This window comes from Salmo salar, chromosome ssa16 (genome assembly GCF_905237065.1).
Source record: "Salmo salar chromosome ssa16, Ssal_v3.1, whole genome shotgun sequence".
Taxonomy (NCBI): domain Eukaryota; kingdom Metazoa; phylum Chordata; class Actinopteri; order Salmoniformes; family Salmonidae; genus Salmo; species Salmo salar.
Genome location: NC_059457.1, coordinates 73,795,267 through 73,823,138, shown reverse-complemented (window position 1 = coordinate 73,823,138; position 27,872 = coordinate 73,795,267). Strand labels below are relative to the sequence as shown.

Below are 27,872 nucleotides of genomic sequence, written 5' to 3'. Positions count from 1 at the left end.
TGAGTAAAATTACAAGACAATGTCACAAAGATAATCACCAGGGCCCAGTTTTTCTAAAGTTAACTATCTGGATTTCAGTTATCAGATAGGATTAAATGCATAGAAATAGAATGAATAGAATGGTAGGTCAAGTCAATGATTCGCCTGTTCTATTCATTTTATTTCTATGCCTTTAATCCTAGCTAATTGGTGAAAAAGTCACCTCTGTAGCAGTGGGGCCAGTCAGAGAAATAATCACAATGTAAAGTCACCTCTGTATCAGTGGGGACAAAGTCAGAGCGAGAGATGGCTCCACCTAGTGCCATATTATTTTCCTGGATACAGTGATGTATACTATATGGCTCTGGCTCCACCAAGTGGCCATACAGGGATTGACCAGATTCCCAAGCCTATCAGAAGGCAGAGAAACTTGCTTAAACCTCTCAAATCCTTTCAGAGCTACAAGTGTGCCTTGAGACTAGGGGGCCATTTGGAAATCAACAAACATAAACACAGACAAGGCTGTGTCCATTAAGTTTAATTTCTTTGTGATACAAAACTCTTCTTTACAGCCCTCCAGAGAAAGCTGGCATTACCTTTATATCAAAATATACATGTTGGAATCAATGTTTGTTAACTATATATCAAAATATACATGTTGGAATGAAATGGAATCTTTAATCCAAATCACTGTGGTACAAAAACACTAAATATAGACAGACAAAAACCCTCCTACTGCTTCATGACATCACATCTTGTTGACCCCTGACCCCAATAAAACCCATAATGGAAAATAAAAGCAACAACCGTTACCAGGAGAGGAATACAGAACTACATCACAGCTATCCACTGTGATATCGTCAACTAGGTCAACATACAGTATATATTCATGCTTAAAGTACTCTACCAACAGAGGAATTTAACTGTAATTAAACAGAAATGGGACAAGAAACCAAATCACAAATTCAAGGTATAACTCACTCAAAATTACTATTTTTAAATCTAGTGGCTGACTGATTAGGTCTAAAATTAAAACAAAATCTTTCATTTTGGACCATAGAATCAAACCAATGAGAGAAAAGAGAGTTTAGAACAGTGTCTTTTAAACTGACAAGGATTGTTTAAGTAGTAGGGGTGGTAGGTACTTTGGTCCTCAATAACAACCATCAATAGCTACATGAAACCATTTATGCTGCAGAAGAATCTATAGCAAAAGCCATATATAGACAGTCAGTACCAGAACAAAGGTAGATACGTTTGTGTTGTAGGCACTAAATATCTAAGGCTGTATGAAATAAAATTTGAGTATTGTGTGTGTGTGTAAAATATTAGGGGTGAAGTAGGCACTAAAGACTAAATGCTACATGATTTTAAGTGGCACCTCTGGAGCAAGAATTAAGACTTGATGCACAGTGACCGGTAGATATCAGTACACGGTATAGAATAACAGTACACGGTATAGAAAATGATAGAGTATAGAACTACCAATGTTACAAAAATACAACTGGAATGCATAGTGTACATCTAGAAATCAAAAGGGAAGACCACAGCCATATATTTCAAATCAAATTATTGATGTTCAAAGACAAATCTTATTTGAGAGTCTAATCATATAAAATCAATGTAATAGCATGGAAAGGCTAGCCGGCTGGTCTGGTTAAGGCACTAGACTGTTGCGGAAAGGCATTTTGTTAGATCAATATGACTAGTGGTGAAGATCCCAAGGACAGACAGAAACAGAAAACATTAATGCATGGATTTTTTTTTTTTTTAAGTATATCAAATGGAAAAAAATAAAACATTGTAATCTAGAAACAGAAAGACTAGATGTGCATTCTGCAGAGTGTAGAAACAGAAATACAAGATGTGCATCTTGGAGAGTTCTGTGAGTTTCCATCCATAGAAGTAGAACTACTAAAATAAAATATGAACCGATTATATCCATAGTAAACGTAAATAATTGTGTAAAAATAATAAAACTTTTAAAAAAAGTATAAAGGAATGATTAAGTGTGTCTCGAGTGGAATAAGACTTGACATACAAACGACGTGGAAGGCATTCTGATAAACAGGTTTGGTCTATACTCTGTAGTTACAGCTGTGTGTGTGTGTGTCTGTGTGTGTGTGTGTGAGAGTGATTGTGTTAGATGGTAGATTTGGAGAAAGACACTCTGAGGTGGTGGTTGTCTCCCAGGTCATGGTTGTGGAACTCGATGAGACTCTCAACAGCTTCCTCCACTGAGCTCATCTGGATCAGAGCCATCTTACGGTCCTTCCTATACACACACCAGGAAAGAGGATTCACCATTACATCAGGTAGTGATGCAATAAAGACCATTCCACCACTGGGTAGTGACGTCATAAAGACCATTACATCGTCGGGTAGTGATGCCACAAAGACTATTACATCAATAGGTAAAGATGTCATAAAGACAAGCACATCAATGACCTCAACTAACCTGTACCCCCGCACACTGACTCAGTACCGGTGCCCCCTGTATATAACCTTGTTATTGTGTTACTTTTTATTTTAGTCTACTTGGTAAATATTTTCTTAACTCTTCTTGAACTGCAATGTTGGGTTAAGGGCTTGTAAGTAAGCATTTCACGGTAAAGTCTACACTTGTTGTATTCGGCGCATGTGACAAATAAAGTTTGATTTGATCATTAGGTAGTGATGTCATAAAAGTGTAGTTGGATGTTGAGACTTACTGGAAGAACTTGAAGGCTGTGACTGAAGCTCCTGAACTGCTGAACAGTGCCTTCAGATCCTCCTCTCCTACTGCAGGACTAGAGAGAGAAAGAGAAAGCATTAGCGGAGAAAGCAATAGGACACTTTCATACATAAAGGGGATGTTGTGTGTGTACGTACGGTATGTTGGAGAGGTGCAGTGTGCCAGAGGGGGGGTAGATGTTGTTGTAGTTTTTGGAGCCAGGCTTCTTAAAACGGTGGAGAGGAGAGGTGGCATAGTCCTTAGTCAACCCCTGGTCCTCATGGCCTTGAATAGGATAGAGTAGAACATGTCATGACACAACAGTAGTGGATGTTATACGGCCCATACCATCTCTCTGGGCAGCTGTGTGTTTAGACATGGTAGTGTGTGTACATACCATCTCTGGGCAGCTGTACGGTGGTGTGTTTAGACATGGTAGTGTGTGTACATACCTTCTCTGGGCAGCTGTACGGTGGTGTGTTTAGACATGGTAGTGTGTGTACATACCTTCTCTGGGCAGCTGTACGGTGGTGTGTTTAGACATGGTAGTGTGTGTACATACCTTCTCTGGGCAGCTGTACGGTGGTGTGTTTAGACATGGAGACACGTAGAGACCGGCCATGGAGACGCACCCCGTTCAGGTGGCTCATCGCTGAGAAGAAGACAAGACCGTCAAACACCAGAACACATACACGTGCTACTAACTACTTCAACGCACAACAACAACACACAGACGCACGGTCACATACACACAGTACCTAGCTGAGCCTGTGTGCCATCAGCCATCTGGACCAGAGCGTTGTCCTTCTTATTGAACAGAATCTTAACTCTCATCACATCGCCATACACACCTGGAGAACACACAGGTTAAAACACAGCACACACTCCAAACCAGATGCATTTCTCATGAAGAAAGATTAGTTGTAATGTCAGTGTTGTAATGTGATCGTCTTGATCAACAGCAGACAGACTAGACTACTGTAATGCCCAGACAACAGGTTCTATACCACCACACTACTCCGTTTCTGGCCATTGAAATGAAACGACTGATTCATGTAAAGGAGAGCTTGGATTTCTGATTCAGAGACAGACCAACAGTCAGACAGACCACAACATGAAAACCAGCCCAGCTAACAGATAGTTAGATTCAGTACCAGTTGGTAATTAAATAAATATATAAAGTGAAACCGATTAAAGGATGATAAAATAAACAAATATTTAGGTCAATATAAGGGTAAATGAAGACTGAATGAGGTAGGTACAGTGATGATATAATATTATTGGTAACAGTAGGTAAATGTAAAATCTAAAGTCATAAACGGAAAACGAAAGGCTGATAACATACCAAAGAGAATAAAGAGGCAGTTTGGTGTAACGCTCTTTATAAACAGCAGGGGGAGGTAGAGGAACCAGGGAGGGGGAGAGCAAGAGGGAGGGGACAGGGGTAAAGTGGGGGAGGAGAGGAGTCAGGGATGGAGGGATGGAGTCCAGCAGTCAGCAGCCAAGAGGTCCACGGGAGGATCACATGGAGGAGAAAGAGAGGGAGAGGAGGAGAAAGAGAGAGATAGAGGGAGAAAGACAAGAAGAAAGACAGTTGGCAGAGGAGTGAGTTTTTATAAAGGGCAAAGAGCAGGATGAGATGGGGGGGGGAGAGAATAAAAGAAAGAAAAGGAGGTAAAGAAAAGAACAAGGTCAGTAAACACAAAAGTGTCTAAATTAAAACACTGTCACTATGGCAACACTAGGAGGAGAAAAGAGACAGATTAACAATGCAACAGTACAGGTCAGATAATACAGTACAATAACATGGGGGGTGTCTCTATATAAGGATTATTGTGTCTCCAGCAACTCAAGAATAGACAAAAAGGAAGCCATGAAATGGAAGATAACAGAAGACTGTTAGTTCTAAACCGTGGAGACACACCCATTTAAAGGGCTCAGAGGAAAAGTTTACTATGGTGTGCTTGTACGATAGAGAAAGGATGTATACTGGTGTGCTTGTGGGTGAGAGAAAGAGTGTGTGGGTAGTAACAGTCCTGACCTCTGGGTTGAGGTTGCTGACCAATAGGACGCCAGCTTGTCCTCCTCCACCGCCGAGAGCTTGCAGGCCGAGACGACTAGCGGCCATGCCCCCTGGACCCATACCGAATGACGCCAAGGCACCGGGCATAGACAGACCTAGACACACACAAAGAAACACACACGTTATCTCAAGCACCGGGGCCAAGCTGTGCAGCTGGAGTACACCGACCGATGATTTGACAATGTAGTAATAGCTATGTAATAAACGGAGGCTACAGGTAGAGTGAACCAGCTGACTGTGTTAACGTGAGGATGTACCTGCAGCCTGCTGTAGAGTGAAGGCCTGGGGGAATCCGTGTCCATAAGGAGACGCTGAGATCAGACCTGGAGACCCTGGAGAGATAGAAGGTGGGAGAGAGAAGGGAAAAAGACGAGTCTAATTTCAGTGTCAGTTTGACAGTCTCCAGAAGAGCACCCTGGTAGCTGCGTGCTAGCTCCTGGTACAAAAAAGTTTGAGAAACACCGGTCTAAAGTGTGTGTGTTACCGAAGGCGGCAGCAGCCATCGCGTGCTGGTCCATTCCAGGCTGAGGGTTGTGTTGCTCTCCAGTAGAAAGGTCAGGTCTGGTGTAGTCACGGCTCTTGTCGTTGTTAAACTTCACGTTGAGGCTGGTCAGCTTGGAGAAACTCACCCTCAGAGTACAGCAGCCGTTATAGATGTTCTGACCGTCTAGAGACTGCAGAGACAGAGGGATTAGGGGTGTGTGGAAGTTCAGGCAAGTCCATTTACAGCATCTATAATTGATGTTCTGACCATCTGGAGGCGGCAGAGAGAGATGGAGAAATCAGAGGTCTATGGGGGGTTGGGGGGGGGTTGTACGTGCCATTTTGGTGTGCTGTGCCGTCATGGGGTCAGCGTATTGGACCAGAGCCTGGAACTGGTTGTTCTTAGTGAAGGTGATGATCTTCAGAACAGACCCATACTTGGAGAAGATCTACAGGGGACAACACACACAGGTTACATCCCTGCTGCAGGAATTTTGACAACAAGCAAAAGAAAACCATTTGAACACACTCATGACTAACAAACACTGGTGGAGTGTGCGTACCTGGTGCAGGACTTCCAGTGTGACGGGGTAGAAGAGGTTTTCTACTATGACTCTAAGGACAGGACTCTGGGTGGCCATGCCTCTGGCTCCCATCTCTCCCCCTCCGACTGACATGCTAGCGCCCATCCCACCCCCCATACCGGACATGGTAGAGCCCAACATGGTGCCACCCTGGACAGCATTCACCGCCTGCAGTGCTGCCTGGACTCTCTGGAGGGGGGGACAAACATACACTGTTATTACATTGTACTGTGGGCACTATGCTGTAACCTCTGCATATGACAAAGAAACTTTGATTTGACAAATGTGCTACAGACATACAAGTTAGTGAGTCTCATATTGGTATGGATCAATGGTGGAAGTGTCCTCTTACCACTTGGTTAGGTGAGTTGTCAGTCTTGAGTTCCTTGTGGTTGCTGTACTGCATGAATACAGGCTGCTGTCTGATGAGGGGGGTGACCGTAGCGTAGTAGTTCACCATGGTCTGAGCCTGGTCCACAGTGTTCATCTCCAGGAACGCCTACACACACAAGATCAGCCAGGGAAGGTGTGTGTGGACACCATGTGTGTGTGCCTGAGTGTGAACACCTTTAGGGTAGAGGATCTGTAGTGTGTGTGAGAACACCTTTAGGGTAAAGGATCTGTAGTGTGTGTGTGAACACCTTTAGGGTAAAGGATCTGTAGTGTGTGTGAGAACTAGAGGTCGACCGATTAATCGGAATGGCCGATTAATTAGGGCCGATTTTAAGTTTTCATAATGTTGGACCTTTATTTAACTAGGAAGGTCAGTTAAGAACACATTCTTATTTTCAATGACGGCCTAGGAACGGTGGGTTAACTGCCTTGTTCAGGGGCAGAACGACAGATTTTTACCTTGTCAGCTCGGGGATTCAATCTTGCAACCTTACGGTTAACTAGTCCAACGCTCTAACCACCTACTTTACATTGCACTCCACGAGGAGCCTGCCTGTTATGCGAATGCAGTAAGAAGCCAAGGTAAGTTGCTAGCTAGCATTAAACTTATCTTATAAAAAACAATCAATCATAATCACTAGTTAACTACACATGGTTGATGATATTACTAGTTTATCTAGCCTGTCCTGCGTTGCATATAATCGCTTAGGTACATGTTGCTCCAACCATAAACATCAATGCCTTTCTTAAAATCAATACACAAGTATATATTTTTAAACCTGCATATTTAGTTAATATTGCCTGCTAACATGAATTTCTTTTAACTAGGGAAAATGTGTCACTTCTCTTGCAAACAGCACCAGGGTATATGCAGCAGTTTGGGCCGCCTGGCTCGTTGCGAACTGTGAAGACTATTTCTTCCTAACAAAGACAGCCGACTTCGCCAAACGGGGGATGATTTAACAAAAGCGCATTTGCGGAAAAAAGCACAATCGTTGCACGACTGTACCTAACCATAAACATCAATGCCTTTCTTAAAATCAATACACAGAAGTATATATTTTGAAACCTGCATATTTAGCTAAAAGAAATCCAGGTTAGCAGGCAATATTAACCAGGTGAAATTGTGTCATTTTGCGTTCATTGTAGAGTCAGGGTATATGCAACAGTTTGGGCCGCCTGGCTCATTGCGAACTAATTTACCAGAATTTTACGTAATTATGACATAACATTGAAGGTTGTGCAATGTAACAGGAATATTTTGACTTATGGATGCCACCCGTTAGATAAAATACGGAATGGTTCCGTATTTCTCTGACAGGAAAAACGTTTTGTTTTCGAGATGATAGTTTACGGATTCGACCATATTAATGACCTAAGGCTCATATTTCTGTGTGTTATTATGTTATAATTAAGTCTATGATTTGATAGAGCAGTCTGAGCGATGGTAGGCAGCAGCAGGCTCGTAAGCATTCATTAAAACAGCCCTTCGCAATGCATTGCGCTGTTTATGACTTCAAGCCTATCAACTCCCAAGATGAGGCTGGTGTAACCGATGTGAAATGGCTAGCTAGTTAGCCGGGTGCACGCTAATAGCGTTTCAAACGTCACTCGCTCTGAGACTTAGAGTAGTTGTTTCCCTTGCTCTACATGGGTAACGCTGCTTCGAGGGTGGCTGTTGTTGATGTGTTCCTGGTTTGAGCCCAGGTAGGAGCGAGGAGAGGGACGGAAGCTATACTGTTACACTGGCAATACTAAAGTGCCTATAAAAACACCCAATAGTCAAAGGTATATGAAATACAAATCGTATAGAGAGAAATAGTCCTATAATAACTACAACCCAAAACATCTTACCTGGGAATATTGAAGACTCATGTTAAAAGGAACCACCAGCTTTCATATGTTCTCATGTTCTGAGCAAGGAACTTAAACGTAAGCTTTTTTACATGGCACATATTGCACTTTTACTTTCTTCTCCAACACTTTGTTTTTGCATTATTTAAACCAAATTGAACATGTTTCATTATTTATTTGAGGCCAAATAGATTTTATTGATGTATTATATTAAGTTAAAATAAGTGTTCATTCAGTATTGTTGTAATTGTCATTATTACAGAAAAAAAAAAAAATCAGGATTTTATATATATATATAAAAATATATGTAAAAAAATATATAACATTTTTTTTTTTTTTTTTTTTTTTAAATCGGCATCGGCTTTTTTGGGTCCTCCAATAATCGGCATCGACGTTGAAAAATCATAATCGGTCGACCTCTAGTGAGAACACCTTTAGGGTAAAGGACCTGTAGTGTGCGCGCGTACCTGGTTCTTTCCCTTCATCATCAGAAGGTTGGTGACCTTCCCAAAGGGCATTCCCATGCTGATGACCTCAGAATCCTGGATGTCTCCGGGCAGCTGGCGCAGGTGGATGACACGCGATGGAGCGCTGGGGCTCCGCATCTCACCTTTGAACTTCTTACTGTCATTACCGTTGGCTACAAACACACAAACACCTTTTTATTCAACTTCTTACTCTTAGCACCATTAACTACTAGAGAACAGCGCAGAACATTCTGATTAACAGACACATTAACATCAGCTACTAGAGAACAGCACTGAACATTCTGATTAACAGACATATTAACATCAGCTACTAGAGAACAGCACTGAACATTCTGATTAACAGACATTAACATCAGCTACTAGAGAACAGCACTGAACATTCTGATTAACAGACATATTAACATCAGCTACTAGAGAACAGCACTGAACATTCTGATTACCAGACACATTATCATTAACTACTAGAGAACAACACAGAACATTCTGATTAACCATCAGCTACACACACACACCTGGGGTCATGATGTAGGAGGAGAAGAGTTCATCAGATCCCCTCTGGAAGAGAAAGGAACATTCACAATGATCATAACCACATACATCATGGAGACAGAGACAGGCCCAGCTGGGTTGTATTCACTAAGCACTAACCGGAAGAAAACCCTGAACATGCTCAATAACAAACTTGTTTCCATTTTCTGTTGCAAAAGGTTTTGCTACGTGCACCAACAAATACAACCCGGGTAAATGTATTAACAGAGTTATGGCTGGAGAGGAGCAGTCTGTCAGACAGATGGTCTTGCTCATACAGACTACAGTTAATGAAGCTGCTCTGTGTCAGTCAGTCAATGGTGCTCATGTCTGGAGTGGCCCAGCAGCCTCACTCCATCTCTCTACAATACAGCTACTGTTACAGCCAGGCTAGAAGACTGACTGGGACAGAGAGACAACGAGAAGACACTCATGCTAACAGCACTCAGACACAGCCAGAGAGGAGAGAGAGATTTTAACCAACGTTTTAGCACAGAAGACAGAGAGAAAAAACAAGGAATTAAATTGTGAATGAAAAGATGCCTACCTTGGTACCCACTGAGACACTGGGGAGAGAGAGAAAAGGAGGGTTACTCATTTGAGTTACTCCAAAGAGGGCAGGATGCATTTTCCTAAAAGATCAACCAATCAGCAAATCAGTAAATCACTCAATCAACATTTTACATTACATTTTAGATTGATTGTAAATGTAAAACCTATCAGCAGACTTACTCTATGTCTGTGACGTAGCCAGGTCCCATAGGATAAAGATCAGCATCTAACTTGTGTCTGTTGAGACAAAGGGGGAAAGAGAGGAGACGAGGAAATGCAGGAGGAAAGAGGAAGTTTAGTTACTAACTTTATGGAAGTTCATAGCTAGCTAGAAACTGAATTGACTCATGAAAAGTTGCGCTAGTTCACGTCGTTGAATTGAAATGTCCCTGACCAGCTAATAACCATAGAGTTATTCGAGAACTCAACCTAATCCTGACCACACACCATTCGCCTTCCACAAACACGAGCGCACATATGGAATGCGGAAACTAGCTACAAAGACACGTTGATTCAAGATGGGCGTTTTTTTTAAACTACATTTGGCAATACTTTAAAGGTGGTTATTTTCGTCTACATTAAAAAAACTGCAACTAGCGTTTTTTCTGTTATTTGCAGTATAATACGTTGTTTTTTTAAACAACCCTTATTAAGTCATAACTTCAACTAGTTCGCATCTCTTCCGGACACGCTCACGCGCGTACAATGCTAACTAGCTAGCTAGCTTTGTTGAAAGTCTCAAGCATCATCTCGTCTCAAACTAAACGTTAAACTATTAGAAAACACAAATATAGTAAACAGATTGCATAACAACATGGCTGTATATAAAAATAAAATACAAAAAAGTCAAACTACGGTCAGATTATTTCCGTTTCTTTTCGACATGAAACTACATATTTTTCACTCACCCTTCCATCGTTCGATATAATCCACAGGTCTCTGGAGCGGCGGCAGATTTCCTTGATTTTCATACAAAATGGCTGAATACACCGAGGCGTTCGTTGATTGGTCCAGGTACTTGGAAGAGCCTGAAATGGGCGGGCACTTACACCTAGCATCGCGATTTGATTGGTTCGTTAAAGGGTGGGTATAACATTCTCTTAAAGTTCTTGGACGAAATTTGACCAAAATAACTGTGAAACCATACCATTGCTTTGCATTTGTTTACCTGGAAAAAATAACGAAGAATGGTTTTCATTGACACATTTTGATTTTTTATGTTCTAGTATTGGATAGCTGACTCGCAAACCTTTGCAACTAAACAACGAATGCTGCTTCTTTCCTGTTTCACAATCAGTTCATGTAGTTCAGAAAATACAAATTCCATACAGGGTTGTAGTTCATGCATTGGCCAACAGATGGCATAATTTGTCTATTACAGGGCTGACTGAGGAGGAGCAGCTGTGTGATTTCGTTAACTTCGGGACTTTGAACCAGACCTACTGGGTCAATATGTCAACGTTCTTCATACTTCAGCAGCAGATTAGCATGCTGGATACAATGGAAACCAATGGAATAGTCATTTAGATACAAACTCCACGCTGGGTAATCAATCAATTATTCAAAAGTATTTCACATACTTGACCGAGGTGTTTTTTGCATGTTTTTGTTGTTGTTGTATTAAGTGGTTTGAAACAGTTGTTACTATTTCCAATGCATAAAAAAAGCAGAGGTAATCAGAGGTGTGTGGATCTGACCCATAAACGACCCATAAACGACCCCAGCTAACCCAAGACCATCACACTCCCTGGTTCCAGCGAGAGATCTGTAATCTCTCACTCGCTTGCTCCTCTCTCTCTCTCTCCCCCTAACCCCACATTCTCTCTCCACCTCCCTCTCCCCTTTCTATTTCCCTTCATTCAACCTATCCTCTCCAGTCTCCCTTCTCTCCCTCCTCCCTCTCTCATCCCAGACCCCACCCTTTCTCTTTCCCCTAGTGTACACTGTAGAGCAGGGTAATGGAACACACAGACACCAGAGAGTCTCTGGGAATGGAAGGTTTATTCTGCTGACGACAGGTTTCACCTTCCCTTCGATCCCAGTAGAACCCATTATTACATTCATGTTAAGCAATATGCCGTGATGATGGATATAGTTATCAATGATACTGATCAGACCTGATGAGGAGTATTACGATCAATAACAACACTAATCAGAGTTAGAGTTAATGCTACATCAGAAGATTCAACATCACTGACTCAACAAAATTCATAAGCATCAGCATTTAAACAATGGCTGGGCTTGACTCAAACAGTGAACCAGCCATCCTTTACATTAAAAAAAAATTAAAAATAGTGAAATGTGTTTATGAGTTGCACAGTGTCATAGTGAGTCTAATGAGGAGATTAGTAGATATGAATAGAGATCAATAGATTACTAGATGTAAGTAGAGTATAAATGACTTGAGATGATGAGATAGAGATGATGACATGGGATGGACAGTTTAAAACAGAGATAATGATGTTATCTGAGATGTACCAGATGACATGGTGTGGTTGCTTGATTAATTGATTGATTGGTTTACCTATTGATTTGTGATGATGGTACAAGCTTGCATGTGGAGTGTGGCTGGCTATGATTTGGCAGAAACCAAACAAATAAATACACTGTATAAAACCTGATATCAATATATTTGAATACTGTTCACACTGTGAAATTATATTACAGAGACAATGTAATATGAAACTGACGGATAAATACTTGATACACAGAGAAATATACAAAATGTATGTCTTCTTCATATTCTGGACTAAAAAACAATGATAGACATTTTCCAGATGGCTCCGATAGCAGACACATTACAATACAAAGACCTGCTACATTTTCTTTTCAACAATAACGTGACGGCACATCCAGTTCAATAATAAAGATAATATTAATACAATAGAATACAGAAGTACACACAGAATACACTATAAATGTCAAGACAGAAAAATATAAAAATAGCAATAAAAAAAAAGAATAATCCATATCAGAAGAAATACATCGTAGTAAATAGTAGTACGATAGCAGTACACAGTGAAGGAGTTTTTGTTTGATCAGTCTGGAGGTACTAGCTGCATCTGAAATAGCAGCCTTTTCCCTATACTAGTGCACTGTGGGAGTGTTTTGGTACTATAGGGAATAGGGTTCCATTTCAGATTTCCCCATTGTTATTGTAGTACTAGAGTAGTACATAGTCTAGTGTATATTGTCCTGGCTGTAGGTTGTTATTGTAGTACTAGAGTAGTACATAGTCTAGTGTATATTGTCCTGGCTGTAGGTTGTTGTTGTAGTACTACTACAGTAATACACAGTAGTACTGATTCTCCAGTGTCTGTTGGTTGTATATGGTTGGTGTTGGCTGTAGTTTTTGCTGCTTGGCAGGAGGAGTCGGACTGTTTGGTTTTGTAGTCCTGATAAGTGTGTGATCAGACACGCATACACACGTACGCACTCAAGTCTCTCTTGCTCTGACACACACACACACACACACACACACACACACACACACACACACACACACACACACACACACACACACACACACACACACACACACACACAAACACACACACACACACACACACACACACACATACATCTCTCCTTCTATGACACACACACACGGACACACGGACACACACACACACACAAACACTCACATGACTGTGCAACACTTGCAACTCTGTTTCTTCTCCTTCTCCCCCTCCTCCCCTCCTCCCCCATTTGCCCCCCCTGCCTCCCCCTTCTCACCCGTACTCCCATTGGCTGCTGCCTGGGTCTCCGTCTCCCCCTCTCTTACCCCCTTCCCCTCCCCGTCTGGTAGCATCACAAACTCCGCCTTGACTGAGCCATCTCCACCCTCTGTCCCCCCTGCCTCCCCCACCTCCCCTGCTGTCTCACCCTCCAGAGCTGTATAGCCCATGAAGACCAGGGTAACAGGGTTCTCAGCGCTGGCCTGGTCTGGACTGGGACCCAACAGCTTGGCTTCTACTCCTGTTAGTTCTCTTCTAGGACTCTGGTTCTGTGATACTCCATTTACAGCTGAGGAGCGAAGGGAGAGGAGAAAGGGGGGCAATAGAGAGGGGACAGAAAGAGGAGAGTGAGAGGGGGGGAGCTGGTTAGGCTCTACATTAACAAAAATCTAGCCAGGTTTCCATCCAACTGTTTTTATGTGAATAAAGTCCCGTCATATAAAAATAGTTTGCATCATATAATCAGCAAATGTTGGTAATTTTTAACAAATGGAAAAAAATGCAATACCAGATGGAAAATAATGTTCAGAATGTTAACAGTTTATTAACAGTAGAACTGACCTCCTCCGTTCTCTTTGGTCACGACCGGATTCTCCAGCTCCTCTATCTCCTGCTCCAGGCTGACACACACACACACACACACACACACACACACACACACACACACACACACACACACACACACACACACACACACACACACACACACACACACAGCACACACACACAGGCACACACACACAGGCACACACACACACACAGGCACAGGTACACACACACACGCACGCACACACACAGACACACAGGCACACGCACACACACACACATTAATTACACATGAATGGAGTGTGTGGAGAAAGAGTATTAAAGATAAATTAAAGAGTCACTTTGCTTTATCAACAACGACGACCGGCAACGGCATGTGTGTGTGTATGTGTGTATGTGTGTGTATGTGTGCGTATGTATGTGTACTAACCAGAGGATGCTCTTCTCTAGTGCCTTAGTCCTCTCTTCGTCCTCCTGAAGTCGTCTCTGAGTCTCATCTTCCTCTGGAGCCCCATCCAACAACCAGCGCTCTCTCAGAGCCTTCGACTATACACACACGCACACACACACACACACACACACACACACACACACACACACACACACACACACACACACACACACACACACACACACACACACACACACACACACACACACACACACACACACAGGTAGAATAGAATGAGCAAGGGCAAAGAGAGAGGATAGAGAGACAGTAGGAAATAGAGGTTCAATCCCATGCTCACAGAGGAAGGTATTTAGGGTATGTACACTCTTAGAAAAATAAGGTGCTATCTAGAACCAATGAGGGTTCTTCGGCTGTCCCCATAGGAGAACACTTTGAAGAACCATTTTTGGTTATGGGTAGAACCCTTTCGGTTCCATGTAGAAAACTTTCCACAGAGGATTCTACAAAAGAACCCAAAAGAGTTCTACCTGGAACCAAAAAGGCTTCTGAACACTTTTTTGTAAGTGTATAGCTGACACTGTCAGCTACGTAGACCAGCTCCAGGAAAAAGGAGTAGGTTGTCTCTTCTCTCCCCAGCATTCTTCTGTCAGCTAGACCAGCTCCAGGAAAAAGGAGTAGGCTTTCTCTCCCCAGCATTCTTCTGCCAGCTAGACCAGCTCCAGGAAAAAGGAGTAGGCCTTCTCTCCCCAGCATTCTTCTGTCAGCTAGACCAGCTCCAGGGAAAAGGAGTAGGCCTTCTCTCCCCAGCATTCTTCTGTCAGCTAGACCAGTTCCAGGGAAAAGGAGTAGTCCTTCTCTCCCCAGCATTCTTCTGTCAGCTAGACCAGCTCCAGGGAAAAGGAGTAGTCCTTCTCTCCCCAGCATTCTTCTGTCAGCTAGACCAGTTCCAGGTTAAAGGAGTAGTCCTTCTCTCCCCAGCATTCTTCTGTCAGCTAGACCAGTTCCAGGTTAACTTCTTTGGGGTAGGGGGCAGTATTTTGACGTCCTGATAAAAAGCGTCCCTGTAGTAAACTGCCTGCTACTTAGGCCCAGAAGCTAAGATATGCATATTATTAGTAGATTTGGATAGAAAACATTGACGTTTCTAAAACTGTTTTAATGATGTCTGTGAGTATAACAGAACTCATATGGCAGGCAAAAACCTGAGAAAAAATCCAACCAGGAAGTGTGGAAATCTGAGGTTTGTAGTTTTTCAAGTGATTGCCTATCTAATATACAGTGTCTGTAGGATAATTTCACACTTCCTAAGGCTTCCACTAGATGTCAACAGTCTTTAGAACGTTGTGTCATGCTTCAACTGTGAATGGGGAGAGAATAAGAGCGCTTGGAATCAGATGACTGAGAAAATGACATGAGCTCAATCACGTGCGCTCCCGTGAGAGTGAGGTGTGTTCCTTTTCATTTCTGAAGACAAAGGAATCGTCCGGTTGGAATATTATGGAAGATTTATGATAAAAACATCCTAACGATTGATTCTATACATCGTTTGACATGTTTCTACGAACTGTAATATAACTTTTTGGACTTTTCGTCGGAACTTACTGCGCGAGCACAGTGCATTTGGATTACTCGACTGAACGCGCGAAAAAAAGGAGGTATTTGGACATAAATATGGACTTAATCGAAACAAAACAAACATTTATTGTGGAACTGGGATTCCTGGGAGTGCATTCCGATGAAGATCATCAAAGGTAAGTGAATATTTATAATGCTATTTGTGACTTCTGTTGACTCCAAAATGGCGGGTATCTGTATGGCTTGTTTTGATGTCTGAGCGCTGTACTCAGATTATTGCAAAGTTCGCTTTCGCCGTAAAGCTTTTTTGAAAACTGACACAGCAGTTGCATTAAGGAGAAGTTTATCTATAATTCTGTGCATAACACTTGTATCTTTTATTAAAGTTTATGATGAGTATTTCTGTAAATTGATGTACTCATTCACCGGGAGTTTTGGAGGCAAAACATTTCTGAACATTACACGCCAATGTAAAATGGGGTTTTTGGATATAAATATGAACTTTATCGAGCAAAACATACACGTATTGTGTAATATGAAGTCCTATGAGTGCCATCTGATGAAGATCATCAAAGGTTAGTGATTAATTTTAGCTGTATTTCTGGTTTTTGTGACGCCTCTCCTTGCTTGGAAAATGGCTGTGTGGTTTTTCTTGTCTAGGTGCTGTCCTAACATAATCTAATGCTATGCTTTCGCCGTAAAGCCTTTTTGAAATCGGACACTGTGGTTGGATTAACGAGAAGATTATCTTTAAAATGGTGTATAATACTTGTATGTGTGAGAAATGTGAATTATGAGATTTTTGTTGTTTTGAATTTGGCGCTCTGCTATTTCACTGGCTGTTGGCAAGGTGGGACGCTACCGTCCCACATACCGTCCCACATACCCTAGAGATTTTATTTTATTTTATTTGGATCTCTTTTAGTCCCCATTTGGACTAATCTTCCAAGAGTCCTTAAATATTAAAATACAATTTATATACGAACACATTTTCACATATAACACACTATTACAAACATACATAATATACTAACGCAGCTAGACCAGCTCCAGGGTTAAAAGGAGTAGTCCTTCTCTCCCCAGCATTCTTCTGTCAGCTAGACCAGCTCCAGGTTAAAGGAGTAGTCCTTCTCTCCCCAGCATTCTTGTCAGCTAGACCAGCTCCAGGTTAAAGGAGTAGTCCTTCTCTCCCCAGCATTCTTCTGTCAGCTTTATGTGCATTCCAACCATATGATGAAGAAGAATTTACAAACAACACTCCCCTTTTCCTCATCCATCCATCCACCCCCTCTCTCTTTTCTCTCTCTCTCTCTCTCTCTCTCTCTCTCTCTCTACTTCACTGTCTCTCATCCATCACGCTCCCTTTCTATCTCTCTCTCTCTCTCCATTAAGCAAACATGTATATACATTTCCCATAATGCTGCATAACAATCCTCCCTCTCTCTTCAGTATTTCTCTCTCCCCCTCCATTTGACATGTTACATTTGAGTAATTTAGCAGGTGTTCTTATCCAGAGTGACTTCCAGTTAGTGCATTCATCTTAAGATAGCTAGGTGGGACGACCACACATCAGACATAGTAAGTCCATTTTTCCTCAGTAAAGTAGCTATCAGCAGTGTCTCCCCTTCCCCCCACCCACATAGTTGGATACACACACCCCTCCCCAGCTCAGCACGCTGTTCATTGTTCTGGTGTAAAAACTACTTACACTACTGACAATGGAAGGAACACACACACACACTCACACACACACACCTTACTCTACTCTCAAACTTTTACTTCTCTACCATATGTGTGCACGTCTCCATGGTTACATCACAAAATCTCCAGGTTGCATTACATCATCACATACGACACCTAATTAGAAACAGCCGCTGTAGAACTCATTGTGTGTGTGTGTGTGTGTGTGTGCGTGCGTGTGTGTGTGTGTGTGTGTGTGTGTGTGTGTGTGTGTGTGTGTGTGTGTGTGTGTGTGTGTGTGTGTGTGTGTGTGTGACGGTGTGTGTACGTGTGTGTGTCTAGAGACAATCCATAGAAGGTTCGTCAGAGGAAACAGATTTGTGTCCCACTCCCTCTGAGCAGGAAACCACTCTCACACACATACTGTACCCCGTTTTAGCCACACACAGAAAAGACAGGAATGGGAGCACACAAGGTCATTGGTGGTGTTCTAACACACACTACTTTATCAGAGGCTGGTGCTTCAGTCAGTGTGTGAAGGGTTACCAAAGGGCTATTTTAACTTTGGTCAAGTCAGCTAGAGGGGAGATAACAGGGAGGCTATGTAATGTGAATCGAAGCAGGCTTTATCTCCTAGCTTGTGTTAACAGTCTGTGATAGCCGAGTGTGTTTCTATCTGGTACTAAACAGAGACACAAAGGCCTGTGTGTGTGTGTGTGTGTGTGTGTGTGTGTGTGTGTGTGTGTGTGTGTGTGTGTGTGTGTGTGTGTGTGTGTGTGTGTGTGTGTGTGTGTGTCTGTGTGTGTGTGTGTGTGTGTGTGTGTGTGTGTGTGTGTGTGTGTGCGCGTGCGTGCGTGCGTGCGTGCGTATGTGTGTACCTTTAGGTGTTGAAGCTGTCTTCTGTCATCTTCCAGCTGTCTCCTCTTGTTCTCGATCTCTGTCTGCCTCTTCCTCTTCTCCTGTAAAGACACACACACACACACACACACACACACACACACACACACACACACACACACACACACACACACACACACACACACACACACACACACACACACACACACACACACACACAGTAAGTGGCCATGTTAAACATTTTAACCAATGTGATGTGTGCTGTGTCTGCATGTTCATGCCGGATATGAGTCCATTACTGCTTCTAGCATTAGCCTAATGCTTCTGGATGTTCAGCTACAGACATTCATCTACAGGCTCTATGTGGTTAGGAGGTTTGTAGGGATAGGAGGTCTGGAGGGATAGGAGGTCTGGAGGGATAGGAGGTCTGGAGGGATAGGGGGTCTGGAGGGATAGGAGGTCTGGAGGGATAGGAGGTCTGGAGGGATAGGGGGTCTGGAGGGATAGGAGGTCTGGAGGGATAGGAGGTTTGGAGGGATAGGAGGTCTGGAGGGATAGGAGGTCTGGAGGGATAGGAGGTTTGTAGGGATAGGAGGTCTGGAGGGATAGGAGGTCTGGAGGGATAGGGGGTCTTGAGGGATAGGGGGTCTGGAGGGATAGGGGGTCTGGAGGGATAGGAGGTCTGGAGGGATATGGGGTTTGGAGGGATAGGAGGTCTGGAGGGATAGGGGGTCTGGAGGGATAAGAGGTCTGGAGGGATAGGAGGTTTGTAGGGATAGGAGGTCTGCAGGGATAGGAGGTCTGGAGGGATAGGAGGTTTGTAGGGATAGGAGGTCTGGAGGGATAGGAGGTCTGGAGGGATAGGAGGTCTGGAAGGATAGGAGGTCTGGAGGGATAGTGGGTCTGGAGGGATAGGGGGTCTGGAGGGATAGGAGGTCTGGAGGGATAGGGGGTCTTGAGGGATAGGAGGTCTGGAGGGATAGGTCTGGAGGGATAGGGGGTCTGGAGGATAGGGGGTCTGGAGGGATAGGGGTCTGGAGGGATAGGGGGTCTGGAGGGATAGGAGGGATAGGAGGTCTGGCGGGATAGGGGGTCTTGAGGGATAGGAGGTCTGGAGGGATAGGGGGTCTGGAGGGATAGGAGGTCTGGAGGATAGTGGGTCTGGAGGGATAGGTCTGGAGGGATAGGAGGTCTGGAGTGATAGGGTCTGGAGGGATAGGGGGTCTTGAGGGATAGGAGGTCTGGAGGGATAGGGGGTATTGAGGGATAGGAGGTCTGGAGGGATAGGGGGTCTGGAGGGATAGGAGGTCTTGAGGGATAGGGGGTCTGGAGGGATAGGAGGTCTGGAGGGATAGGGGGTCTGGAGGATAGGAGGTCTGGAGGGATAGGGGGTATTGAGGGATAGGAGGTCTGGAGGGATAGGGGGTCTGGAGGGATAGGGGGTATTGAGGGATAGGAGGTCTGGAGGGATAGGGGGTCTGGAGGGATAGGGGGTCTGGAGGGATAGGGGGTCTGGAGGGATAGGGGCTGAAAGGGCTAATAGGTCTGTGTGTGTGTGTGTGTGTGTGTGTGTGTGTGTGTGTGTGTGTGTGTGTGTGTGTGTGTGTGTGTGTGTGTGTGTGTGTGTGTGTGTATGTGAGGGGGGAGGAGGGGTAAAAAGCAATGAGTGGCAGGAAGTTTGACAGTAACAGGATGTTTCAGGATGGTAGAACAGGCAAAATATTGATCTAACATACAAATGGTTAGTTGTCTAACATAGGGTTTCAGGTTACAGGGTTAATTCGGCATGGTTTGGGGAAGGCTCTGCAAACCAACCGACCTCATACCCTCAAGTATCATAAAGTATTCTCACGGCTTGCTAGAGCATTGTGAACTGTCGTAGCGCAGTGGTCTGAGTAGGCCACTAGAACTCATAAGTTTGCGCCCAGTGCTGGGCAATTTCTTTTTTTTTGGCGAGCGCAAAGTTCTCAGGAACTTTTCAAACGTCCGAAATCGAAGTCTATTTCTGTTGATCAGGCTGGTCTCACAGGAGTATCATTATTAATGGTTGTATGAAACCATGCATGCTGTGTGTGTGTGTGTGTGTGTGTGTGTGTGTGTGTGTGTGTGTGTGTGTGTGTGTGTGTGTGTGTGTGTGTGTGTGTGTGTGTGTGTGTGTGTGTGTGTGTGTGTCACTTACAGCGATGGCCTGAATTCTCTCCTGCTGCAAAACCTCAGCCATCCTGAGAGAGAGAAATAAAGTTAGTGAGATAGAAGAATAACAGAGTGATGTCAACATTCTTGCTTTAATAGATTCCAGAGCTCTGGCAGGGAATACCGCTCTGCCTCATTGGGAAGACTTGGGAACATAGTGTAGAGCTGCTCTGGTCCTGGATGTGGTTGATGTGGATGGTCTGATCTGTGTGTGTGTGTGTGTGTGTGTGTGTGTGTGTGTGTGTGTGTGTGTGTGTGTGTGTGTGTGTGTGTGTGTGTGTGTGTGTGTGGTGCCGTACGTGGGTGTGATCAGTGTTACTCTGAAATAAACACCAAGAGACCTGGATTAGGAGAGACATACAACACACACTGCATAACATGACATAACACAACACGTAAATGAATACTGATCGTAACCCTATAACATGAACCCTAACTCTGGAGGGATTCTCATTATAGAATTGAATAACTCTCCCCATCTACTCAAAAACATCCAGAAACAGTCTTGGGTTAGAGAGGAGACTGATCAATCAATCAATGCTAATGGTAGAGCAGAGCCATAAGGCCGAGTTCATTGATCAGTCTGTTATGTACAGCTAACTCCTGATACAATGTGTGTGTGTGTGTGTGTGTGTGTGTGTGTGTGTGTGTGTGTGTGTGTGTGTGTGTGTGTGTGTGTGTGTGTGTGTGTGTGTGTGTGTGTGTGCCTGCGTGCGTGTGTGTGTGCGTGCATTTGATTTTATATATCTGCTGCAGGACTGCTGATGATCATGAGTGAGCATGTGAGAGAGAGAGAGAGAGAGAGAGAGAGAGAGAGAGAGAGAGAGAAGGAACAGCACGTCAGAAATCAGCTCAATGTAATTGAAGAATCCATAGACTCTAACCACTTCTGGGAAAATGAAAACACTAAACAAACAACAACACGAAGAGTTATCTATCCAAAATGGAGATGTATGGATAAACCACTTCTCCAATATTTTAGGCCCTATAACAAAAAATAAACAGCAAAAACATATACATGATCAAATACAAATCTTAGAATGAACTATTAAAGACTACCAGAACCCACTGGATTCTCTAATTACATTGAATGAACTACAGGACAAAATACAAACCCTCCAACCCAAAAAGGCTTGTGGTGTTGATGGTATCCTCAATGTAATTATTACATTTACAGACAACAAATTCCAATTGGCTATACTTAAACTCTTTACCATCATCCATAACTATGGCATCTTCCCCAATATTTGGAACCAAGGACTGATCACCCCAATCCACAAAAGTGGAGACAAATTTGACCCCAATAACTACCGTGGGATAGCAACCTTGGGAAAATCCTCTGCATTATCATTAACAGCAGACTTGTACATTTCCTCAGTGAAAACAATGTACTGAGCAAATGTCAAATTGGCTTTTTACAAAATTACCGTACGACAGAGCACATATTCACCCTGCACACCCTAATTGACATACGAACAAACCAAAACAAAGGCAAAGTCTTCTCATGCTTTGTTGATTTCAAAAAAGCCTTTAACTCAATTTGGCATGAGGGTCTGCTATACAAATTGATGGAAAGTGGTGTTGGGGGAAAAACATACAACATTATAAAATCCATATACACAAACAACAAGTGTGCGGTTAAAATTGGAAAAGAAACACACATTTCTTTCCACAGGGCCGTGGTGTGAGACAGGGATGCAGCTTAAGCCCCACCCTCTTCAACATATATATCAACGAATTGGCGAGGGCACTAGAACAGTCTGCAGCACCCGGCCTCACCCTACTAGAATATGAAGTCAAATGTCTACTGTTTGCTGATGATCTGGTGCTTCTGTCCCCAACTAAGGAGGACAGATTCTGCCAGATCTGGGCCCTGACAGTAAATCTCAGTAAGACAAAAAATAATGGTGTTCCAAAAAAGGTCCAGTCGCCAGGACCACAAATACTAAATCCATCTAGACACCATTGCCCAAGAGCAAACAAAAAACTATACATACCTCAGCCTAAACATCAGTGCCACAGGTAACTTCCACAAAGCTGTGAACGAGATGAGAGACAAGGCAAGAAGGGCCTTCTATGCCATCAAAAGGAACATGAAATTCGACATACCAATTAGGATCTGGGTAAATATACTTGAATCAATTATAGAACCCATTGCCCTTAATGGTTGTGTGGTCTGTGGTCCACTCACCAATCAAGAATTCACAAAATGGGACAAACACCAAATTGAGACTCTGCATGCAGAATTCTGCAAAAATATCCTCTGTGTACAATGTAAAACACCAAATAATGCATGCAGAGCAGAATTTGGCCGATACCTTCTAATTATCAAAATCCAGAAAAGATCAGTTCAATTCTACAACCACCTAAAAGGAAGCGATTCCCAAACCTTCCATTACAAAGCCATCACCTACAGAGAGATGAATCTGGAGAAGAGTCCCCTAAGCAAGCTGGTCCTGGGGCTCTGTTCACAAACACAAACAGACCCCACAGAGCACCAGGACAGCAACACAATTAGACCCAACCAAATCTTGAGAAAAAAAAAAGATAACTACTTGACACATTGGAAAGAATTAACAAAAGAACTGAGCAAACTAGAATTCTACTTGGCCCTAAACAGAGAGTACACAGTGGCAGAATACCTGACCACTGTGACTGACCAAACTTAAGGAAAACTTTGACTATGTACAGACTCAGTGAGCATAGCCTTGCTATTGAGAAAGGCATCCGCAGGCAGACTTGGCTCTCAAGAGAAGACAGGCTATGTGCACACTGCCCACAAAATGAGGTGGAAACTGAGCTGCACTTCCTAACCTCCTGCCAAGTGTATGACCATATTAGAGACACATATTTCCTTCAGATTACACAAACCCACAAAGAATTTGAAAACAAACCCGATTTTCATAAACTCCCATATCTACTGTTTGAAATACCACAGTGTGCCATCACAGCAGCAAGATTTGTGACCTGTTGCCACAAGAAAAGTGAAGAACCAACACCATTGTAAATACAACCATCATAAATACAACACTCGTTACAACACTGTATATAGAGATAATATGACATTTGACATGTCTTTATTCTTTTGGAACTTCTGTGAGTGTAATGTTTACTGTTCATTTGTATTGTTTATTTCACTTTTGTTTATTATCTACTTCACTTGCTTTGTAAATGTTAACACATGTTTCCCATGCCAATAAAGCCCCTTGAATTGAATTGAATTGAATTGAATTGAAATTGAGAGAGAGAGAGAGATGGACAGGGAGAAAAAGAGCTAGAGAGAGATTAAAATAGATTAGAGGCTAAAAATGACACAATTTATCAGAAAACAACAGACAGAGAAAACAAACAAATCCTTTCTTTTATCTGGTATGATGGGGAGGAGGGAGAGAAGGGGGCAGATGGGAAGGAGTGGGAGGAGAGCGTCTCAAACATGTCACCTGCATGCCACAAGACTGTGTGAGCCTGAGCCTGAGCCATGCGTGCGTGCGTGCGTGCGTGCGTGCGTGCGTGTTAAAGAAATAGATAAACATGAAAGGTAGGCCTACATCATAAATGATTACACTAACATATTGGAATCGTTTAGTGTCGCCTATGTCCTATCCTATGTAGCAACAATTAAAATTGTCAAATTATTATTCGTGTTAGCCTAGTCCACCTGACTGTTTGAGAACATAAGGCATAGAATAAGCTATTCAACATACAGGGGCAAAGCATACTGTTTATTTTCACATTTTCTGCAAGAGAGGAAACTGTCTGAGTCTCCTCCCTGAACTCAGGGCTGGGTTAATGGAGGGGCTTACCCACTGCTATAACAGCCTCCACTCTTCTGGGAAGGCTTCCACTAGATGTTGGAACATTGCTGTGTGGACTTGCTTCCATTCAGCCACAAGAGCATTAGTGAGGTCGGGCACTGATGTTGGACGATTAGGCCTGGCTCGCAGTCGATGTTCCAATTCATCCTAAAGGTGTTTGATGTAGTTGAGGTTAGAGCTAGTTGCAGTACTAAGGGGACCTAGCACAAACCATGAAAAACAGCCCCAGACCATTATTCCTCCTCCACCAAACTTTACAGTTGGCACTATGCATTGGGGCAGGTAGCGCTCTCCTGGCATCCACCAAACCCAGATTCATCCGTCGGACTTCCAGATGGCGAAGCGTGATTCATCAATCCAGAGAAGGCGTTTCCACTGCTCCAGAGTCCAATGGCAGCGAGCTTTACACCACTCCAGCCGACGCTTGGCATTGCGCATGGTGATCTTACGCTTCCATCACATTGACAGCGTCCTTGCCCAAAATAGTACGCAGCATCATCTGGATATGTATGCAACAAAAATTCAACATTCACCTTCTGCTACCATTTCTGTCAAGCCGTCTAGGCATACAGTTTGATGCATACATTCAATAAATCCAACGTATGCACCACACCGAACGCACTGCAACTGCCTCTACAACGCAATGCTGCAAGGCAAACGGAGCGTTTCATTGGAAATCAATGTAATGACGCTGTCAGTGTGATCAAAGCATTAGGCTTGTGTGTGTGTGGCTGCTCGGCCATGGAAACCCATTTTTTAGGTGTATTTATTTTTATTTTTTTGTATTTTGTATTTGACCCCCCTTTTTTCTCCAAAATTTCGAGCTTGTCTCATCGCTGTAACTCCCCAGTGGTCTCGGAAGAGGCAACGGTGGAATCATGTGTCCTCCAAAACATGACATGCCTAACCGTGCTCCTTAACACTCGCCAGCTTAACCCGGAAGCCAGCCGCACCAGTGTGTCGGAGGAAACCGTTCAACTGGTGACTGGGGTCAGCCTGCAGGCACCCGGCCCACCACAAGCAGTCAATAGGGTGTGATGAGCCAAGTAAAGCCCCCCCCTGCAAACCCTCGCCTAACCCGGACGACGCTGGGCCAATTGTGTGCTGTCCTATGGGACTCCTGGCCACGGCCGGTTGTGGCACAGCCCGGGAATGAACCCGGGTCTGTAGTAACGCCTCTAGCACTGTGATGCAATGCAGTGCCTTAGACCGCTGTGGCCCTCAGGAGACCCATGGAAAACCATTTCATGAAGCTCCCGACCAGCAGTTCTTGTGCTGACATTGCTTCCAGAGGCAGTTTGGAACTCGGTAGTGAGTGTTGCAACCGAGGACAGACGATTTTTACGTGCTACTTGCTTCAGCACTCACCGGTCCCGTTCTGTGAGTTTGTGTGGCCTACCACTTCGCGGCTGAGCCGTTGTTGCTCCTAGACGTTTCCACTTCATAATAACAGCATGTACAGTTGACCAGAGCAGCTCTAGCAGGGCAGAAATTTGACGAACTGACTTGTTGGAAAGGTGGCCTATGATGGTGGCACGTTGAAAGTCACTGAGCTCTTCAGTAAGGCCATTCTACTGCCAATGTTTGTCTATGCTCGATTTTATACACCTGTCAGCAACGGGTGTGGCTGGAATAGCCGAATCCACTCATTTGAAGGGGTGTCCACATACTTTTGTATATACAGTATAGTCTATATTGCCTCCCAATATTGTACAATGTGTGTCGCTCCATTAGCCTGGGCTATTATTTGTTTGAATTCCAGACCAGATTGATCTCCGTTTGTAAGTGTCAGAGTAGCCACTGATTTCGGTTATTTGTGTGGTATTAGAAACGATTAATTAACGATAATGTCTTCTGTCTTGTAAAGTATGTAGAATTGTATGAAATGCGTTTTTAATATGCAAAACAAATATTCGGACGCTGCAAACAAGTGTTCCCCATGTGTGGAAATCCTAAAAACGCCCCTGCTAAACTGTAGCCTACATTACAAATGTTATTATGGCTTTATTATAAAGGGGCTTTTTCTTCAACAGGAAACCACGCATTGAATTGCATCTTGGTGCATGGATTTGTTTACAGAAAATTATGGTGTACCAGGAAGTGTGTGGGGGCTAAAAAAAACTGTGCCCCGAGGTCTATGATTTCATAATCCGGCTATGCCTGTACTGTATATTGTTTATTTATTTATGTAAGGCTAGTATTTATTATCATATTGTTTTGTTCACATTATTGTCATGCATTTCCATGTATGCATTAACGGGATCTGTATCATTGATAATTACATTATGCCTACATTAGAAAACACACACTGTCTCTTCATCTCGTCTTCCCTCTATTCTGCATCTCTCTCTCTCTGCTCCATCCCTCCATCCCCTTCTCTCCTCACCTCCGTCCTTCATCGCTGTTCCGTGATGCTGAGGCAGTAGAGCGCTACGGCTAGTCAACAAATTCGCGGAAATCAGATCAAGTATAGTCGTGAGTAGACACTGCGTGTAACGAGCAGACAAACCAGTAGTTAGGCTACTTACCCAATAGCGGAGTCCTTTAACTTGTCACCGATGGCGTCTCTCTCCTTTGGCGTCTCTCTCATCCTAGTTTCATCCACACTGAAATAAAATAGCACTGCGACGGTTTCCTCTTCTTTCACTGTGTATGCTTATAGTCTATGTTTACTGGCGTATAGCTTCAAAACAGTCGGGTTTCCTCCCCTCCTCTCCCTCCTCTCTCCCCTTCGCCTCCTCCTTTCTCCCTCTCCTCTCTCCTGACACCCTTCCGTTGGCCGCTGAGTCGCGGGAACGCCCGAGCTGTGTGTGTGTGCGTGTGTCGCGGTAGCTCGTGCCGCTCAACACTACAACAGAGAGAGAACAAGCTGTCGGTTAATTATCTTCGATCCACGACATTACAGGAGTTCGTGGGTGAATTGGCGGGTTTTGGAGAGATGAAAGCTCTCCGGGTTCCCTCAAAATTATGATTTGCTTGTCTCCTGTAGGCGACCTGTTTTGCGGAAAGGTTTGTGCTTTCACCAGCTCGTCAAACACAGGGAGGGAGAGAGGATGAGAGAGAGCGAAAGAGAGAGAGGTGGGATACGCCTTCCTCCCGAGATAAAGAGTCCCAGGGTGTGTTGTTGACTGATATGATATTGAGGCCTCTGGTTCTAAATGGGGTCTCAGTCTAGCTGACAGTCTGACACGATAATGGGCCTCTGTTTCTAAATTCGCTCTGGGTCTAGCCGACAGTCTGATACAGACATACAGTATGATAACACTAGCTGCCAATGAGGCTCTACCACAAACACAATTCATTACATTTGAATGCTGATTCAGTCAGGAAATAGAGTGCAAAAGACATTAAAGGTCCCGAACAGTCATTCTGAAAAGTACTTTTTCTCTCATGGCTAAC

The 27,872-nt window shown here is 43.6% G+C and overlaps 2 protein-coding genes and 1 long non-coding RNA gene across 4 annotated transcripts; 1 reads left to right on the top strand and 2 right to left on the bottom strand.

Moving 5' to 3' along the window:
* Nucleotides 1-501: 501 nt before the first annotated feature.
* LOC106575485 (polypyrimidine tract-binding protein 1) lies at nucleotides 502-10,788 on the bottom strand. 2 transcript variants are annotated; one of them, XM_045697768.1, is made up of 17 exons: nucleotides 10,566-10,788; nucleotides 9,838-9,894; nucleotides 9,653-9,671; nucleotides 9,090-9,132; nucleotides 8,557-8,729; nucleotides 6,195-6,341; nucleotides 5,822-6,031; nucleotides 5,597-5,707; nucleotides 5,260-5,449; nucleotides 5,033-5,107; nucleotides 4,734-4,870; nucleotides 4,038-4,071; nucleotides 3,451-3,543; nucleotides 3,255-3,344; nucleotides 2,851-2,977; nucleotides 2,691-2,768; nucleotides 502-2,254 (listed from the first exon to the last, which is right to left on the bottom strand). In XM_045697768.1, exons 1-17 carry the CDS (start codon nucleotides 10,571-10,573, stop codon nucleotides 2,122-2,124), a joined length of 1,725 nt encoding a protein of 574 aa, XP_045553724.1. In that variant the 5' UTR covers nucleotides 10,574-10,788; the 3' UTR covers nucleotides 502-2,121. The 2 variants fall into 2 exon arrangements, with proteins under 2 accessions (XP_045553724.1, XP_045553723.1); XM_045697767.1 differs by having other exon boundaries at nucleotides 9,653-9,737; nucleotides 10,566-10,626.
* Nucleotides 9,918-12,278, top strand: LOC123727874 (uncharacterized). Its single transcript, XR_006759828.1, has 3 exons — nucleotides 9,918-10,216; nucleotides 10,593-10,740; nucleotides 11,039-12,278. It is a non-coding gene; the product is annotated as an uncharacterized lncRNA (long non-coding RNA).
* LOC106591656 (paralemmin-1) lies at nucleotides 11,640-27,544 on the bottom strand. The gene is made up of 6 exons (XM_045697769.1): nucleotides 27,002-27,544; nucleotides 20,645-20,687; nucleotides 18,486-18,566; nucleotides 14,371-14,486; nucleotides 13,956-14,014; nucleotides 11,640-13,683 (listed from the first exon to the last, which is right to left on the bottom strand). The coding sequence occupies exons 1-6, from the start codon at nucleotides 27,061-27,063 to the stop codon at nucleotides 13,298-13,300; spliced, it is 747 nt and encodes a 248-aa protein (XP_045553725.1). The 5' UTR covers nucleotides 27,064-27,544; the 3' UTR covers nucleotides 11,640-13,297.
* Between the last annotated feature and the right edge of the window lie 328 nt (nucleotides 27,545-27,872).